The sequence below is a fragment of the Pristiophorus japonicus genome, chromosome 17, assembly GCF_044704955.1.
Source record: "Pristiophorus japonicus isolate sPriJap1 chromosome 17, sPriJap1.hap1, whole genome shotgun sequence".
NCBI lineage: Eukaryota > Metazoa > Chordata > Chondrichthyes > Pristiophoridae > Pristiophorus > Pristiophorus japonicus.
The window spans coordinates 49,851,480-49,868,615 of record NC_091993.1 but is presented as its reverse complement, the minus strand read 5'-3'; the positions used below and the strand labels follow the sequence as shown (position 1 = coordinate 49,868,615).

At 48.3% G+C, this 17,136-nt stretch overlaps 1 protein-coding gene across 1 annotated transcript; it reads right to left on the bottom strand.

Moving 5' to 3' along the window:
* Positions 1–8,761: 8,761 nt before the first annotated feature.
* On the bottom strand, positions 8,762–12,277 carry LOC139227975 (maestro heat-like repeat-containing protein family member 1). Its single transcript, XM_070859133.1, has one exon. The coding sequence runs from the start codon at positions 12,275–12,277 to the stop codon at positions 8,762–8,764; it is 3,516 nt and encodes a 1,171-aa protein (XP_070715234.1).
* Positions 12,278–17,136: the final 4,859 nt, after the last annotated feature.

Genomic DNA, 17,136 nt, shown 5'->3' with positions numbered 1-17,136 from the left:
GTGAATCAGGCATTGAGGGCCAGCGCACCGGACCCGTGGCCCTCCCCATTATCTCGCCGTTAAAGTCAACCCCCGGGAATAATCAGGAGCACAAAGTATCCAGCGCGATAACCTCCGATCTGCGCTGTCACTGGGCGAGACGCAGAGCCAGGATGGGAGAGCCACAATGTCGGTACTAGAAACACTCGGGATCTCTGAGCAATTATGGTATTTCATTTTGGCTGGTTTCTTTAGCCGGTGTCATGGTGACGGCCAATCGACACAATTGAGTACCACAGATGCAGACAAATGGACACCCAAACTGAAGGATGAACCATTCTAATGTACATTGATTGAGTGAGGATCAATAGTTGATGATCAGGAAAACACATGGGCTAGGATTTCCCCTCAAATCGCCCATTTACCGCCCAGTTGCCAATTTTTCAAGGACACCCTCAAAGCATCCTTGATAAAGTGCAACATCCCCACTGACACCTGGGAGTCCCTGGCCAAAGACCGCCCAAAGTGCAGGAATTGCAATCCGGAGGGCGCTGAGAGCCTCGAGTCTCGTCACTGACAGCATGCAGAAACCAAGTGCAGGCAACAGAAAGAGCATGCGGCAAACCAGTCCCACCCACCCTTACCTCAACGACTATCTGTCCCACCTGTGGCAGGGACTGTGGCTCTCGTATTGGACTGTTCAGTCACCTAAAGACTCATTCTAAGAGTGGAAGCAAGTCTTCCTCGATTCTGAGGGACTGCCTATGATGATGATGTACATCCAAGTAACCATTCTTCACGGGGCTTCACAGTGTGGCCTTCGGGCTATCCAGCTATAGCAGGTGTCACACTGTAATGTATGCCCCGGTGAGGATGCTCACAGGTTGCTGGAGCTGTTGCATTGTGAGGGGCTGACCCAGTTATGTGATGTTCACAAGACTCAGGGAAGCCCCAGTCAGTTGGGTCTGGGCTGTCCAGGATAAGGTCTGAGTTTACAAGGGACGCTCTCAATCACACATTTAAAGTTGTCCTTCCTAAAAGTTGTCAAATGGAATATATTTTCCCCTTCCCAGGAGTGAGTGAGACACACTACAATAATGGTTTCGTTGAATAAATTTTTATATAAAAGTAATTTTTTAAAACATCAATAATGTAATAAAATAATATAATTTTTATGAATAAAAATTCTCACAACAACAAACATTATAAAGAACAAACAGCAACAACTACAACAACTGTACAAACAGCAGGGAAAGACCCTGCCCCCTCCCACAATTCCCAAAGACCCAAATGCCCTAATACCGCGAAGGATCGGGCGGGAGCGATCTCCAGGCAATGTCCAGCCCATAGGCAACTTATTTATCAAGGGTATTGGTAGAAAGTTCGATTACACGATAAACACGGAGAAAAGCAGAGATCTGCCAAAGGAAGGCTTGCAGCTGTCATGTATGCAACCTTCATACAACTGTAACCTTCATGTAACTGTAACTTCATGCAACCACACTGTACACTGTATATATGTCCTGGAAATTCACACCTTGACCACAGGTGGTGAACTTGTGGGAGACACTCCTCACCTGGGCACTCAGGTATTTAAAGGGAGGTCCCACGCAGGGTCATCACTTCTTGGTCCTGGGAATAAAGAAAGGTCACGCAGTGACCGTGTCTACAGTACATGCCTCGTGTGATTCAGTAGCAAGGTGCAGGGACACTACATTTGGCGACGAGAAACGGAATCACCGAACCACGAGGATGGCCACCGGTGGCACAGAGGAATGTTACTGTGTGGGTGAGGACTGGGACGACTTCATTGAGAGACTCCAGCAGAGTTTCGTCATGAAGGACTGGCTGGGAGCGGCAGCGGCTGACAAGCGGAGGGCGCATCTTCTGACCAGCTGCGGGACAAAGACATATGTGCCGATGAAAGACTCCTCGCACCCGAGAAGCTGGCGGACAAGTCCTTTGAAGAGCTCAGCCAGCTGATTAGTGCAGGGGAAGAGGAGACCAAGCTAATTTACGCGCGCAGCTCTGGTTCCAACGTGGCGATGGACCAGGGAGTTAACATTGTAAACGTGGCTCAGGACCCCGCAGGCAGGCAAGGGCATTTTGAAACCGGCCAGGCAGCAACAGACGCTAGGGTGGGCCTGCAACAGGGACAATGGAAATTCACGCCATCTCGAGGAACAATGCGTCCCGTGATGGGACCATTGACACAAGGGACAATCAGAGAGAAATGCCTGGTAACAGTCCTTTTGCTAACAACAACCTCAGCTCATGCTGGAGGTGTGGGGGTAGACATACTGCGAAAAGCTGTAGGTTTCAGCAATTTATCTGTAGGAATTGCAACATCAGTGGACACTTGGCCAGAATGTGCAGGAAGGCTGTAGCGAGGCTAATCTACGAGACAGAGGAACCAGGCGAGGGGTCTGAAATGCAGGATGATGCTTGGGGCAAAGCCATGGATGCTGAAGTTCAACGGGTTCATGTGGCTGACATCCACAGCTCATATACCAAAACGCCACCCATGATGACGAAAGTTTTATTGAATGGCATCCCGGTGCGCATGGAGCTGGATACAGGAGCCAGCCAGTCCCTTATGAGCGCCCAACAATTTGAGAGACTATGGCCACACAGAGCTAGCAGGCCAAAACTGGAACGCATTGACACGCAGCTATGGACGTACACCAAAGAGATCATCCCAGTGCTAGGCAGTGCAAACTTGGTGGTAACACACAATGGGTCAGAGAACCGGCTGCCACTCTGGATTGTCCCGGGGGGAGCTGGCTAGCCGAGATGAACTAGAAATGGGGGGATGTGCACGTCATTTCATCTGTGGAGCGAAGCTCATGCTCACAAGTCCTACAGAAATTCGGGGCACTGTTTGAACCCAGTGTCGGGACTTTCAAGGGCACCAAAGTAGTGATACGGATCACCCTGGATGCCAGACCAGTGCACCACAAAGCCAGAGCGGTGCCGTAGGTGATGTGTGAGAAAATTGAAAGTGAATTGGACAGGCTGCTCAGAGAGGGCATAATCTCGGCAGTTGAATTCAGTGACTGGGCAAGCCTCATCGTTCCTGTTCTCAAAGCGGATGGCTCGGTCAGGATTTGTGGCGACTACAAGGCCACCATCAACCGAGTGTCACTGCAGGACCAATAGCTGCTTCCGAGAGCGGGGGATCTTTTTGCCACACTGGCAGGTGGCAAGCTGTTCACCAAGATGGATCTCACTTTGGCCTACATGACTCAGGAACTGGCTGAAGAATCCAAGCTCCTGACCACCATCACGACGCACAAGGGGCTATTTATCTACAACAGGTGTCCGTTTGGCATTCGTTCAGCGGCTGCTATCTTTCAGAGGAACATGGAAAGTTTGCTTAAATCCATTCCTGGAATGATCGTATTCCAAGACGACATCCTAATAATGGGTCGAGACACTGAGGAACACCTCCAAAACCTGGGGAAGGTGCTATGCTGACTGGACCGGGTAGGCTTGTGGTTGAAAAAGCCCAAGTGTGTGTTTTTGGCCCCAGAGGTCGAGTTTTTGGGCAGGAGAGTTGCCGCAGATGGGATCCGGCCCACCGAAGCTAAAACGGAGGCGATCCGCCGGGCGCCCAGGCCCGGCAACACATCGGAGTTGTGGTCATTCCTGGGACTTTTGAACTATTTTGGGAACTTTCTGCTGAACTTAAGCACATTGTTGCAGCCGTTACACGTGTTCTTGTGTAAAGGTTGTGAATGGTTTTGGGGGGATGGTCAAGAACAGGCTTTCAATAGAGCGCGGAACCTCCTTTGTTCTAACAAGCTGTTGGCCTTGTACAACCCCTGCAAAAAACTGGTTTTAACATGTGATGCATCCACCTATGGAGTTGGGTGCGTGTTACAGCAGAGTAATGATGATGGTTGACTCCAACTGGTGGCTTATGTCTCCAGGTCGCTCTCCCAGGCAGAGCGTGGATACGGCATGGTCGAAAAGGAAGCACTCGCTTGTATTTACGGTGTTAAAAAAATACACCAGTACCTCTTCGGTAGGCGGTTCGAGCTAGTAACGGACCACAAGCCGTTAACATCCCTGTTGTCCGACAGCAAGGCTATCAATGCCAATGCGTCAGCTCGCATACAGCGATGGGCTCTCACGCTGTCTGCGTATGACTACACCATATGGCACCGGTCAGGCACCGAGACTTGCGCTGACGCGCTCAGCAGGCTCCCACCGGCCACCACCGAGGGGGCGTCGGAGCAAAGCGCTGAGATGGTCATGGCCGTTGATGCCTTTGACACCGCAGGCTCCCCTATCACAGCCCGCCAGATCAAAATCTGGACCAACAGAGACCCCCTCCTGTCCATGATAAAGAAATGAGTCCTGACTGAGGATTGGGCGCCCGCACACGGGGCGTGTCCCGAGGAGGTCAGACCGTTTCACAGACGGATGGATGAGCTCTCCATCCAAGACGACTGCCTGCTATGGGGCAGCCGGGTAGTCATGCCCCAGAAAGGAAGGGAAGCATTCATCAGGGAACTCCACAGCGAGCACCCTGGCATTGTGCTTATGAAGGCCATTGCCCGGTCACATGTATGGTGGCCGGGAATTGACTCAGACCTGGAACACTGGGTTTGCAGGTGCACGACGTGTGCCCAGCTGGGTAATGCCCCCAGGGAGGCCCCCCCTCAGTCCGTGGCCCTGGCCCACCAGGCCATGTTCACGCGTTCACGTAGACTACGCGGGCCCGTTCATGGGAAAAATGTCCCTGATCGTTGTCAATGCATACTCAAAATGGATCGAGTGCATCATATTAAACTTGTGCACGGCATCCATCACAGTGGAGAGTCTGCGCACGGTTTTCGCAACCCACGGCTTGCCGGACATTCTGGTCAGCGACAATGGCCCGTGCTTTACCAGCCATGAATTCCAGGAGTTTATGTGGGGTAATGCCATCAAACACGTCCGGACAGCGCCGTTCAAGCCGGCTTCCAATGGCCAGGCAGAATGTGCGGTCCAAGTCATAAAACAGGGCATGCTCCGTATCCAAGGACCCTCCCTTCAGCAACGCCTATCGCACCTCCTGCTGGCCTACAGGTCCCGCCCGCATTCACTCACGGGAGTCCCGCCAGCGGAACTACTCATGAAACGCACACTTAAAACGCGGCTGTCCCTCATTCACCCAGCCCTGGCAGACATTGTTGAGGGCAAGCGCCAATCCCAAACCGAGTGCCATGATTAAACTGCAAGGGGGCGGTGCATAGAAATCGATGACCCGGTATTTATTCTTAACCATGCTTTGAGACCTAAGTGAGGGCGCCGTAATTGGCAAAGAGGGGAAGAGGGTCATAGTGGTCAGACTCAACAATGGGCAGATATGCCACAAACACTTGGACCAAGTAAAGAAAAGATTCAGCAATGACACTGAAGAACGTGAGGAACATGAGGTGTTACCCACACCACTAACAGTGGACGAGCAACAAGGACATTCACCAAATTGCACAGTCCCTGCGGCCAGCCCGGACAGGCCGGAATCACCTCAGGTGACAGAGATGCATGCCAAGACTCAGCCACCAGAGCCCCAAATGCGGCACTCCACGAGAGAGCGTAGACCACCTGAAAGACAACCTTTGACACAAAAAGACGTGAGGGGGGAGGTAATGTCATATATGCAATCTTCATACAACTGTAACCTTCATGTAACTATAACCTTCATGCAACCACACTGTACACTGTATATATGTCCTGGAAATGCACACCTTGACCACAAGGTTGAACTTGTGGGAGACACTCCTCACCTGGGCACTCAGGTATATAAAGGGAGGTCTCACGCAGGGTCATCACTTCTTGGTCCTGGGAATAAAGAAAGGTCACGCAGTGACCAGTACATGCCTCGTGTGATTCAGTAGCAAGGTGCAGGGACACTACAGCAGTCATGTTTGATATCGACGGAGAATAAACAGGACAGTTCTCCCCACACAGCCCACCTGCTAATTGCAGATGGATATTAGGTTTTGAAGTACACGTAGTTCTTTGTGGACTCTGCTTTCTGCTTCACTAAACTGAGGATAAGAAAGGATTCCCTGAGACAGGTGGGTGAACATGTTGGTGGTGCAACAAACTGTACCAAGGGGTGGTGGCCGCTGGGTTTGTGCCCACAGCAAGTTCTCAATCGCCACTGGGCTGTCGGGGAGGGAGGGGATCTGACAGGAGATAGACCCTTCCCCACAGGGAGTACAATGGGAGGGTGAGACAGCACAGGTCACTGTAGAATGGCACTGCCCGAGCCCAGGGAGCAGCTTGTCCACATTATTCTGGGTTGGGGAATGGGATGGGCCGTGTGCATGGCTCTAAAGGGAAACATTAAGGAATGAAATGAAACCTAAAGGGGTTTCCTTAATAAATAAATCCTACTTGTAAAATAAAGGCAGACAGTTTTTCCAATAAAATCTTTGGTTATTCAAAAATTAATTTTACAATAAATGAGATTAAAGATTGTTGCTGAGGATAATTCCATCAGCAATTTTTCGAAAAGGGAATTAGCGGCAAATTTTAACTGCAAAAACAGGTGTGTTGGGATCGGTTGGGAGGTGAAAGGGTTAAACATCTGAACCCCGACTCCAACACCCCTCCCCCGCCCCACTGCCGGTTTAATGGGGGCGGGCCCCGGGGGATTGCAGCCAATCCGCTCACAGGAGGTGGGTGGTTCATTTAAATATTATAATGAGGCTGACGTGCCTCAGATTTCACCCCCGTTTCAAATGTAACTCTGGCTGGTCGGGTTTCTCAGGCCTCGGGGAATAAACCAGCGAAAGTAAGGCGAGACCTGCTGGATCCAGGAGGTAAGTGCCGTTCCAGCATCCCTGCCTCACGCATCCCCCATGATGGGAGACCTCCCCCAGGGCCTACAATCCAACCCCCGAGGTTTCCTATCTCCCCACCCCCAGGGTCTTCAATCCTCCCCCATCCATGCTGCCTCCGATCCCTCACAGGGCTCGCATTTCCTCCACGAGGCGTACAAGTCCCCCCACTCCCCCCACCTTTCTGATTACCCCATGAGGCAACTGATTTCCCCCCCTGCCCCATCCCCATCCCGGCCTGCGATCCTTCCACTTCCCCTCCCCCCACAAGGCTCCGCCCGGGATCACCCTCCCTTCCCCCTTTCCCGATGCCCCACCCAGGATCACTCCCCACTCCCCCTCCCCCGATGCCCCACCCAGGATCACTCCCCCTCCCCCTCCCCCGATGCCCTGCCCAGGATCACTCCCCCTCCCCCTCCCCCATGCCGCGGCCAAATCCCTTCCCCCCCTTTCCCCCTTTTGCCCATTTTGGGTCTGCGAATTTCTGGACTTCAGACTCATTTCCAAACACAATACGAACACATACATTACAATAATTTTGTTCTGATGGTCCCTAATACATGTAGAGATATCGCATCGCCTTGGCTGCTTTCGTTCTGACATCTTGCTGGTGATCTGACAGCAAGGCAATAATCTGCTCACAAATCTGAGCTGCAGACTGTGATGTGTAATAATGCGGTGGGGCATTGTACATGAGGAAAGCGAGGAATGTCAGTGCGTTCCCTCTGACCGCAGGAAGCACATTCCTGAGGAAGGTGGCACAGCTCCTTATGTACAAGGGGATCTGGTTGTCCAAGTCTTTGGCAATGTGCCTGGAGATGTTGCTTAAATAGTTGTCATAATCCAGGGTGGTCTCCTCCGAGGAAAGTTCTTGGAACATCTTGGATATGTTTGCTGACTCCATTACTGGAGCGTAGGAATTCAGCACGGATTTACAGACGTTGGTGACTTCAATGCTCTCAGCGTTGAGATGTAGCAGCAAGCGGATCAAGGTGGACTTGATGTGCTCCATATATGGAGGGTTCATTTCCACACTCCCAAATCTTATTAGCTTGCCAAGAACGTTAAACGCCGCAGCTCTCATTGTCTCATGCTGATGTTCCAAGTAAGGCTGAACTGCCATTGCCACATCACCAAGAATGGGATTTGTATAATCCTCCTGGAGCTGACCCAGAACTTTGCACATGCTCAACATTGCCTCAACTGCAATGAGATTCTGGGGTTTGGACTTCTGGTCAATTACAGATAACATTGTGGACAACAGTTTGGTGCAGTATGTGTCTATCTGTTGAGAAGCTCCAATTGCAGCATTTCCCAAACCTTGTACAGCGAGCCATTGGACAATTGGGGACTCATCAAGCAAGCATCGAAACAAACTCTCCAGAAGGGTATCCATCAGCAACAAGTCCCACACCACGGAATGATTTAAAAGCTCCCCAAAGAAGGCAGCTATTGTGATCCTCTGACTCTCTCCTATGTTGACAAGGCAAGGAGTGAGTTGCTCCACAATGCTGATCAAATGCGGGGCAGCACACGCGGTCAATGTGCTTGCCAGCAGTGTAACCCCCTCATGGTGCTTTCTTGGGCTCACGATGAGATCCCAACCTCCCATTTCTCTCATGATGCGATCATCTCCCTTTCCCCGTGACAGGACAGCTCGAAGAATCTCAGCTGAGTAATGGCAAGCGTCGGCATAATTCAGTCTTAGAGCAGGGCCGAAGGTGTTCCCAGCCTTTGGAATTGTCAGAAAGTTGGTCGGAAAGCGAACCCAGACACTGAAGCTGAGATGAACCAGAAGGGTGCTGACTAACCGGGGGTAGAGAATGTTTATCACGTGCCCTGAGTCAGGCTCACATACCACATCACGAAGAGCACAGAGGACAGCTAAAGACTGCTGAGTTGCTGAATCTTTTGTATCTGTGACATGGCAATATCTGCCGTCGTCATACAATGATTTGATGTTGTTCAGCATTACGTGTCAGGAGGGATCGCCATATGTCACGAATATATCCATCAAATGGAATGGGGTAAGTGAGGAGAGCGGACAAAACTGCTGGCAGATGGTGTGAGGCCAGAATGGAGATTGAATGCGTCACTGCATTTCTCACCCGCGGCTCAGTAATTGAACGCAAGTGACGGCTCAATACTTTGATTGTTCCCCAAACGTCTGCAAGGGTGGCTCCACGTGTTGTAATGAGGACATTTGTCACAATAGAAGCTGTGCAGGAAATGTTCCGGTGCTTGTCTGTCAGCCCTTTAAAGACCGTGAAGAGTAGAGTGTTCAACTGCTCATGGGCTATGCACTTGGATAAAACGTTACCGACAGCAGTGCACGTTTGAAAGAGGGCCTGACTGGTAAATTGCTTCAATCCGCCTTTGATGGCTTTCAGATGCTCCACTTCCTTATCTTGATGACCCACTGGAAAGCCTTCAAGGTGTAACTGGATATGAAGCAATCCATACAAGCTTTTAATGGCTGCCTCCCTTATAACATGCGATGGATCTGCACATTGAAGCCCCACACATCCAATAATCCTCACCAAGTTATGGGATGGCACCTTATTGCTAACTTGCAGTTTCTCCAGGTAAAATGTCACCAGCTGTAAAGTGCTCTCCATTGCCTTTTCTCGCTCATGGTCCCGTGTGGATTGGATCTCAGTCTCCATGGTTTTAAATACAGAATGAAGCCCATCAGGAGACAGATCCAAAAGTAAGTATTGCTTCAAGAGATCCTGCACCGAGGCCATTGTGTCGGTGTGAAGCTTCTGTCTCTCTGCCATGTCCATGTTTGTACTTTGGTCGGCAGTGCTGCTCTCCCAATCTGGCAAACTGAAGACACGATTCAAACAGATGCTAATCAGCTCAGTCTCACTGCTCAGTGAAGGCTGCAGTTTGATGAGGGCTGCACAGGCGTCCATGGCAGACTTTCGAACCCAAGTGCTCAATATCTCCTTTGGTTCGGCAGTGATCAGCTCCTGCATGCAGCTCAGCAATTCTGCCTTTCTGCTCAGAGTGTAGGGTGGGTGTTCTTCGCTGGGTTGGAGAGCTTTGGCCAATAGTGTCACAGTGTTAGTCAAACTTAATTTCAGTGTCAAGTCCTTCACCTTGGATTTCAGTCCAAACATCTTGGTGTTGAAAAGGCCCAGCACATTGTGCAGAATGTCGGTCTCGATTCTGGGCAGAATGAGGTCCCGAGGACAACGTGACATAATCTGCCCATAGCATAAAATGAGCGTGCTTTTCACTTTCATTATGTGATTGTCACCCTGGTATTTAATAAGGTGAAAGGAACTTGATATGCACAAACGATTGAACTCCATGAAAGCCTTCAGTGTGGTGAGCGTGGTGTCTAAGTGTGTTACAGCACAGTCACCAATTCCAGCGGCTACCCTGTCTCTCTCGAAATCTTCATTGTGCTCAACACTCTGAAGCATCTGATGAAGACTTTTACTGACGATGTCTTTGTCTTGGGTCAGTCGGAGCACTCTCCCTAAACACTTGTACAGAAAAGCCCTCTCTGTTGGATACAGGCGATAGGTGTGAATGCAGTGGGTCATTTCTGCAATGAGCTGGGTGGTCCACACCTTATCCGCGATTGCCTCCAGAGTCTGGGACACAACCCCCAACAGTTTCTCTTCCCACTCATTCTGGAGATTGGGCTTCTCTGAATTCTCCTCCAGAAAGTTACATAACATTGGGAATTCCTTGTCCCATACTCTCACTGTTGCTGGGTGGATGTCCATTGCCAGGAGATATAGTAAGCCCAGAGCAGGAACACCTCTGCCTTTTCCATGGCACAGAGAAGAAGACACAATCAATAGCCGCGTCAGCAGTGTACGAGGCTCAGGAAGATTTGGATAGTCCTCGTAATTAAGAACAAATTGTGTATTGCTGGCCATCAGTCTCTTTATTCTAACGCAATATGAGGAACCACAGACTATTGTAAAGGCTTCAGTGTACTTTACTGTGATCACAAACTCCAGTAGGTAGGACCAGAGGACATCGCCAATCGGTAAAGTACCCACCATCAATTTCAGCAATCCTTCGCACAGTCTCCTTAAATCCTTATCCGTAACCACGGCCGCCATTATGCTGCAGAACTCCTCTTCACTTTCAGTACTCTCCTCGTTCTCCTCGGTGGGCAGAGCACACTGTTGGATGATAAATTCCACCAGCTGCTTTCCTCCCTCTCGCTCCAAGTAATTGTGACTGGCCATCGTGTATATTACCTGGGCAAGGAGTCCCTTCACTCTGTTACTCCCAGTTAAAAGTGATCGTCGCACACAATTCAGAATCTGATCCTTCTGACTCTCCATGTTTGAAGGGACAGTATCGAGAAGGTACTTCAGCACGGCCAGTGCCCCAAGTTGAATTTGCTCATTGTCAATTGCCAGTTGCATCTGAAGGATCTCTAGTATCTGGCTTGTAAATGCCGGAGCTAGAACTCTGAAGCAGCAAAGGATTTCATTTAGCTGCTTCTCAGAAAAGGTGTTTTGGGGTTGTTCCATCACAATACAGATCTGCTCATGTAAAGTGATCAGCAGAATCTGCAGTTGTGTCACGAGTACTTCACTGTTCCTCTCGATAGCAGTGCGCAGGACACTGCACAGACACCGAGTGACAGAAACATGGGGAAAGGTTTCCTGGTACACCAAGAGAAGGGTTGGAATTAATCTGGGGAGCTCCTTGTCCAGTTTGTCATTGGGTAGTAGCTGGATTATCTGGGCTACTGTTTCTAGTATTGCTCTGCTCACCTTGGGCTCTTTCATGGGCAGCCAGGAATTTAAAAGCAGATCGTAAGCCGCAGAAATCTCATGAAAGAACATCTTCTTCTCAAGTTTAGGTTTTCTGGTCCCCTCTGGCTTTGACAGGTACATTCGAATGCTCTCACTAAAAAGCCCCAATGCAACACAGAGAGTCCACTTCATTTCCCCATCAGTTACTCTATGCAGTGTGGGGAGCATGTTTCTCAAGACAGGCTTGAGCCGAGGTACCAAGCAATGCACGTTTGTTCTACACAGCCTTGCCAGTGTCAGCACCACGTAGAAATATGCCTGGGTCCATGGTTGGCACACCGACTCGATGTGCTTGAAAATTTCAATGGGAAACCTGGCACCCAGACTAACCAGGAGGCAACTTGCCGCTTCCTGATGGTCAACATGCTCGGATCTGATCATGTTCATCAAAGCCAAGTTGCTCAGTGTTTTAGCCAGCCGTGTGTGTAAGTGTCCAAGGTTATCCTTTATTACCAACGTCATCGCCGTTAGTAAGGCCCAACGTGGGGCCGGCCGCAACTTGTTTTTGGTCAGATACTTATGGCAGTACGTAAGGACGTATTTATGATTGATCCGTCCCAGTTCTTGCAGTGACTCAGTTAATCTCATTGGAACAAAGTCATCTTCATCAGAAAGCAGACTGATAATCAAGGCCATCGAATACTTTATTCTGTTTGTCACCATTTTGCTGGAATTCAATCACTTCTCTTGTTTCACACAATGTGTCCTCGTGATAAACAGACTTGTAACAACACAGAGCTCTCTGCTTTTACTCACCGATTATCACCAGTATTGCTGCTGTTATGTTGTCGATTTGATATTTCGACCTTTATTTGTCTCCACCCTAACACGGGCTCTTTCTCTCCTGTGAATGGATCTTCTCACACACAGAGATGTCCGTCCTATGCAGACCTTTCTTTGTAGATTCCTAATTCGATGGTCTTGAATTAGTTTAATGCTTTAAAGCTTTTCTTTGATTGCTTTGAAAAAAATTATTTGGAAAACTCTCTCCCTCCTTCTCCTCGTGGTCAAACACAAAGTTTAACTGCTGGATGACCAAGCAGCTGACAGCTTTATGTGAAAAAGGCACCGTGTCATTATTTCCTGCTTTTGTGAAGTCACGAATTTCATTGTGACGTCTTGTGACTCGAACTGTCACATGACCAGCCAGGTGATGACCTCACTGGTGAGGGTGAGCTCACAATTGATTGAGTCGTGTATCTATGGGTTGATTGTTAAACTGCTTTTACATAAGAACATAAGAATTAGGAACAGGAGTAGGCCATCTAGCCCCTCGAGCCTGCTCCGCCATTCAATAAGATCATGGCTGATCTGGTCGTGGACTCAGCTCCACTTACCCGCCCTCTCCCTGTAACCCTTAATTCCCTTATTGCTTAAAAATCTATCAATCTTTGACTTGAAAACATTCAATGAGCTAGCCTCAACTGCTTCCTTGGGCAGAGAATTCCACAGATTCACAACCCTCTGGGAGAAGAAATTCTTTCTCAACTCGGTTTTAAATTGGCTCCTCCGTATTTTGAGGCTGTGCCCCCTAGTTCTAGTCTCCCCCAACAATGGAAACAACCTCTCTGCCTCTATCTTGTCTATCCCTTTCATGATTTTAAATGTTTCTATAAGATCACCCCTCATCCTTCTGAACTCCAAGGAGTAAAGACCCAGTCTACTCAATCTATCATCATCATACCCTCATTTCTCAAATCAGCCTCGTGAATCGTCTCTGTACCCCTTCCAAAGCTAGTATATCCTTCCTTAAGTAAGGTGACCAAAACTGCACGCAGTACTCCAGGTACGGCCTCACCAATACTTTATACAGTTGCAGCAAGACCTCCCTGCTTTTGTACTCCATCCCTTTCGCAATGAAGGCCAACATTCCATTTGCCTTCCTGATTACCTGCTGCAACTGCAAACTAACCTTTTGGGATTCATGCACAAGGACCCCCAGGTCCCTCTGCACCACAGCATGTTGTAATTTCTCCCCATTCAAATAATATTCCCTTTTACTGTTTTTTTTCCCAAGGTGGATGACCTCACACTTTCCGACATTGTATTCCATCTGCCAAACCTTAGCCCATTCGCTTAACCTATCCAAATCTCTTTGCAGCCTCTCTGAGTCCTCTACACAACCCGCTTTCCCACTAATCTTAGTGTCATCTGCAAATTTTGTTGTACTACACTCTGTCCCCTCTTCTAGGTCATCTATGTATATTGTAAACAGTTATGGTCCCAGTACTGATCCCTGTGGCACACCACTAACCACTGATTTCCAACCGGAAAAGGACCCATTTATCCCGACTCTCTGCTTTCTGTTCGCCAGCCAATTCTCTATCCATGCTAATACATTTCCTCTGACTCCGCGTACCTTTATCTTCTGCAGTAACCTTTTGTGTGGCACCTTATCGAATGCCTTTTGGAAATCTAAATACACCACATCCATCGGTACACCTCTATCCACCATGCTCGTTATATCCTCAAAGAATTCCAGTAAGTTAGTTAAACATGATTTCCCTTTCATGAATCCATGCTGCGTCTGCTTGATTGCACTATTCCTATCCAGATGTCCCGCTATTTCTTCCTTAATGATAGTTTCAAGCATTTTCCCCACTACAAATGTTAAACTAACCGGCCTATAGTTACCTGCCTTTTGCCTGCCCCCTTTTTTAAACAGAGGCGGTACATTAGCTGCTCTCCAATCCGCTGGTACCTCCCCAGAGTCCAGAGAATTTTGGTAGATTATAACAAATGCATCTGCTATAACTTCCGCCATCTCTTTTAATACCCTGGGATGCATTTCATCAGGACCAGGGGACTTGTCTACCTTCAGTCCCATTAGTCTGTCCAGCACTACCTCCCTAGTGATAGTGATCATCTCAAGGTCCTCCCTTCCCACATTCGTATGACCAGCAATTTTTGGCATGGTTTTTGTGTCTTCCACTGTGAAGACGGAAGCAAAATAATTGTTTAAGGTCTCAGCCATTTCCACATTTCCCATTATTAAATACCCCTTTTCATCTTCTGAGGGACCAACATTTACTTTAGTCACTCTTTTCCGTTTTATATATCTGTAAAATCTTTTACTATCTGTTTTTATGTTTTGCGCAAGTTTACCTTCGTAATCTATCTTCCCTTTCTTTATTGCTTTTTTAGTCATTCTTTGCTGTTGCTTAAAATTTTCCCAATCCTCTAGTTTCCCACTAACCTTGGCCACCTTATACGCATTGGTCTTTGATTTGATACTTTCCTTTATTGCCTTGGTTATCCACGGCTGGTTATCTCTTCTCTTGCCGCCCTTCTTTTTCACTGGAATATATTTTAATACAGATTGAAGTGTAGAGTGCATGAATGTGTGTTGCTGACAGGGTACATGGACCCTCTATGCCCCAGATTCCCATTATGAGCTCCCAACGGGTGAAGCTCAACCCTGGGAGTCTGAGCCCATAATATCTCCCTTACACAGCACCATTAATGATCGTGTTAAATCCAAGGAAGAGGCATATAAATTGGCCAGAAAAAGCAACAAAATTCAGCAGAGGAGGACAAAGGGTTTAATTAAGAGGGGGAAAATAGAGTACAAGAAGAAGCTTGCCAGGAACATAAAAACTGACTGCAAAAGCTTCTATAGATATGTGAAGAGAAAAAGATTAGTGAAGACAAACGTCGGTCCCTTGCAGTTAGATTCAGGTGAATTTATAATGGGGAACAAAGAAATGGCAGACCAATTGAACAAATACTTTGGTTCTGTCTTCACGAAGGAAGGCACATATAACCTTCCGGAAGTACGAGGGGACCGAGGCTCTAGTGAGAAGGAGGAACTGAAGGATATCCTTATTAGGCAGGAAATTGTGTGAGGGAAATTGATGGGATTGAAAGGGCCTGATAGCCTGCATCCCAGAGTACTTCAGGAAGTGGCCCTAGAAATAGTGGATGCATTGGTGATCATTTTCTAACAGTTTATCGACTCTGGATCAGTTCCTATGGACTGGAGGGTAGCTAATGTAACACCAATTTTTAAAAAGTGAGTGAGAGAGAAAGCGGGTAATTATGGACCGGTTAGCCTGACATCAGTAGTGGGGAAAATGTTGGAATCAATTATTTCGGATGAAATAGCAGCGCATTTTAAAACAGTGACAGGATCCGTCCAAGTCAGCATGGATTTATGAAGGGGAAATCATGCTTGACAAATCTGGAATTTTTTGAGGATGTAACTAATAGAGTGGACAAGGGAGAACCAGTGGATGTGGTGTATTTGGACTTTCAAAAGGCTTTTGACAAATTCCCACACACAAGATTGGTGTGCAAAATCAAAGCACATGGTATTGGGGGTAATATACTGACATGGATAGAGAACTGGTTGGCAGACAGGAAGCAGAGAGTCGGGATAAACGGGTCCTTTTCAGAATGGCAGGCAGTGACTAGTGGGGTGCTGCAGGGCTCAGTGCTGGGACCCCAGCTCTTTACAATATACATCAATGATTTGGATGAAGGAATTGAGTGTAATATCTCCAAGTTTGCAGATGACACTAAACTGGGTGGTGGTGTGAGCTATGAGGGGGACGCTAGGAGGCTGCAGGGTGACTTGGGCAGGTTAGGTGAGTGGGCAAATGCATGGCAGATACAGTATAATGTGGATAAATGTGAGGTTATCCACTTTGGGGGCAAAAACGCGAAGACAGAATATTATCTGAATGGCGGCAGATTAGGAAAAGGGGAGGTGCAATGAGACGTGGGTGTCATGGTTCATCAGTCGTTGAAAGTTGGCATACAGGTACAGCAGGCAGTAAAGAAGGCAAATGGTATGTTGGCCTTCATAGCTAGGGGATTTGAGTGTAAGAGCAGGGAGGTCTTACTGCAGTTGTACAGGGCCTTGGTGAGGCCTCACCTGGAATATTGTGTTGAGTTTTAATCTCCTAATCTGAGGAAAGACGTTCTTGCTATTGAGGGAATGCAGCGAAGGTTCACCAGACTGATTCCCGGGATGGCAGGACTGACATATGAGGAGAGACTGGATCAACTGGGCCGTTATACATTGGAGTTTAGAAGGATGAGAGGGGATCTCATAGAAACATACAAGATTCTGACGGGACGGGACAGGTTAGATGCGGGTAGATTGTTTCCGATGTTGGGGAAGTCCAGAACCAGGGGACACAGTCTTAGGATAAGGGGTAGGCCATTTACGAATGAGACAAGGAGAAACTTCTTCACTCAGAGAGTTGTTGACCTGTGGAATTCCCTTCCGCATAGAGTTGTTGATGCCAGTTCATTGGATATATTCAAGAGGGAGTTAGATATGGCCCTTACAGCTAAGGGGATCAAGGGATATGGAGAGAAAGCAGAAAAGGGGTACTGAGGGAATGATCAGCCATGATCTTATTGAATGGTGGTACAGGCTCGAAGGGCCGAATGGCCTACTCCTGCACCTATTTTCTATGTTTCTATTGCCGGAGTTCAGGTCCAAGCATTAACCATGGGCTATATGGATTGCAGTCAGGTGTATCAGTTATACCAGTGCCTCAATTCTTTCTCCG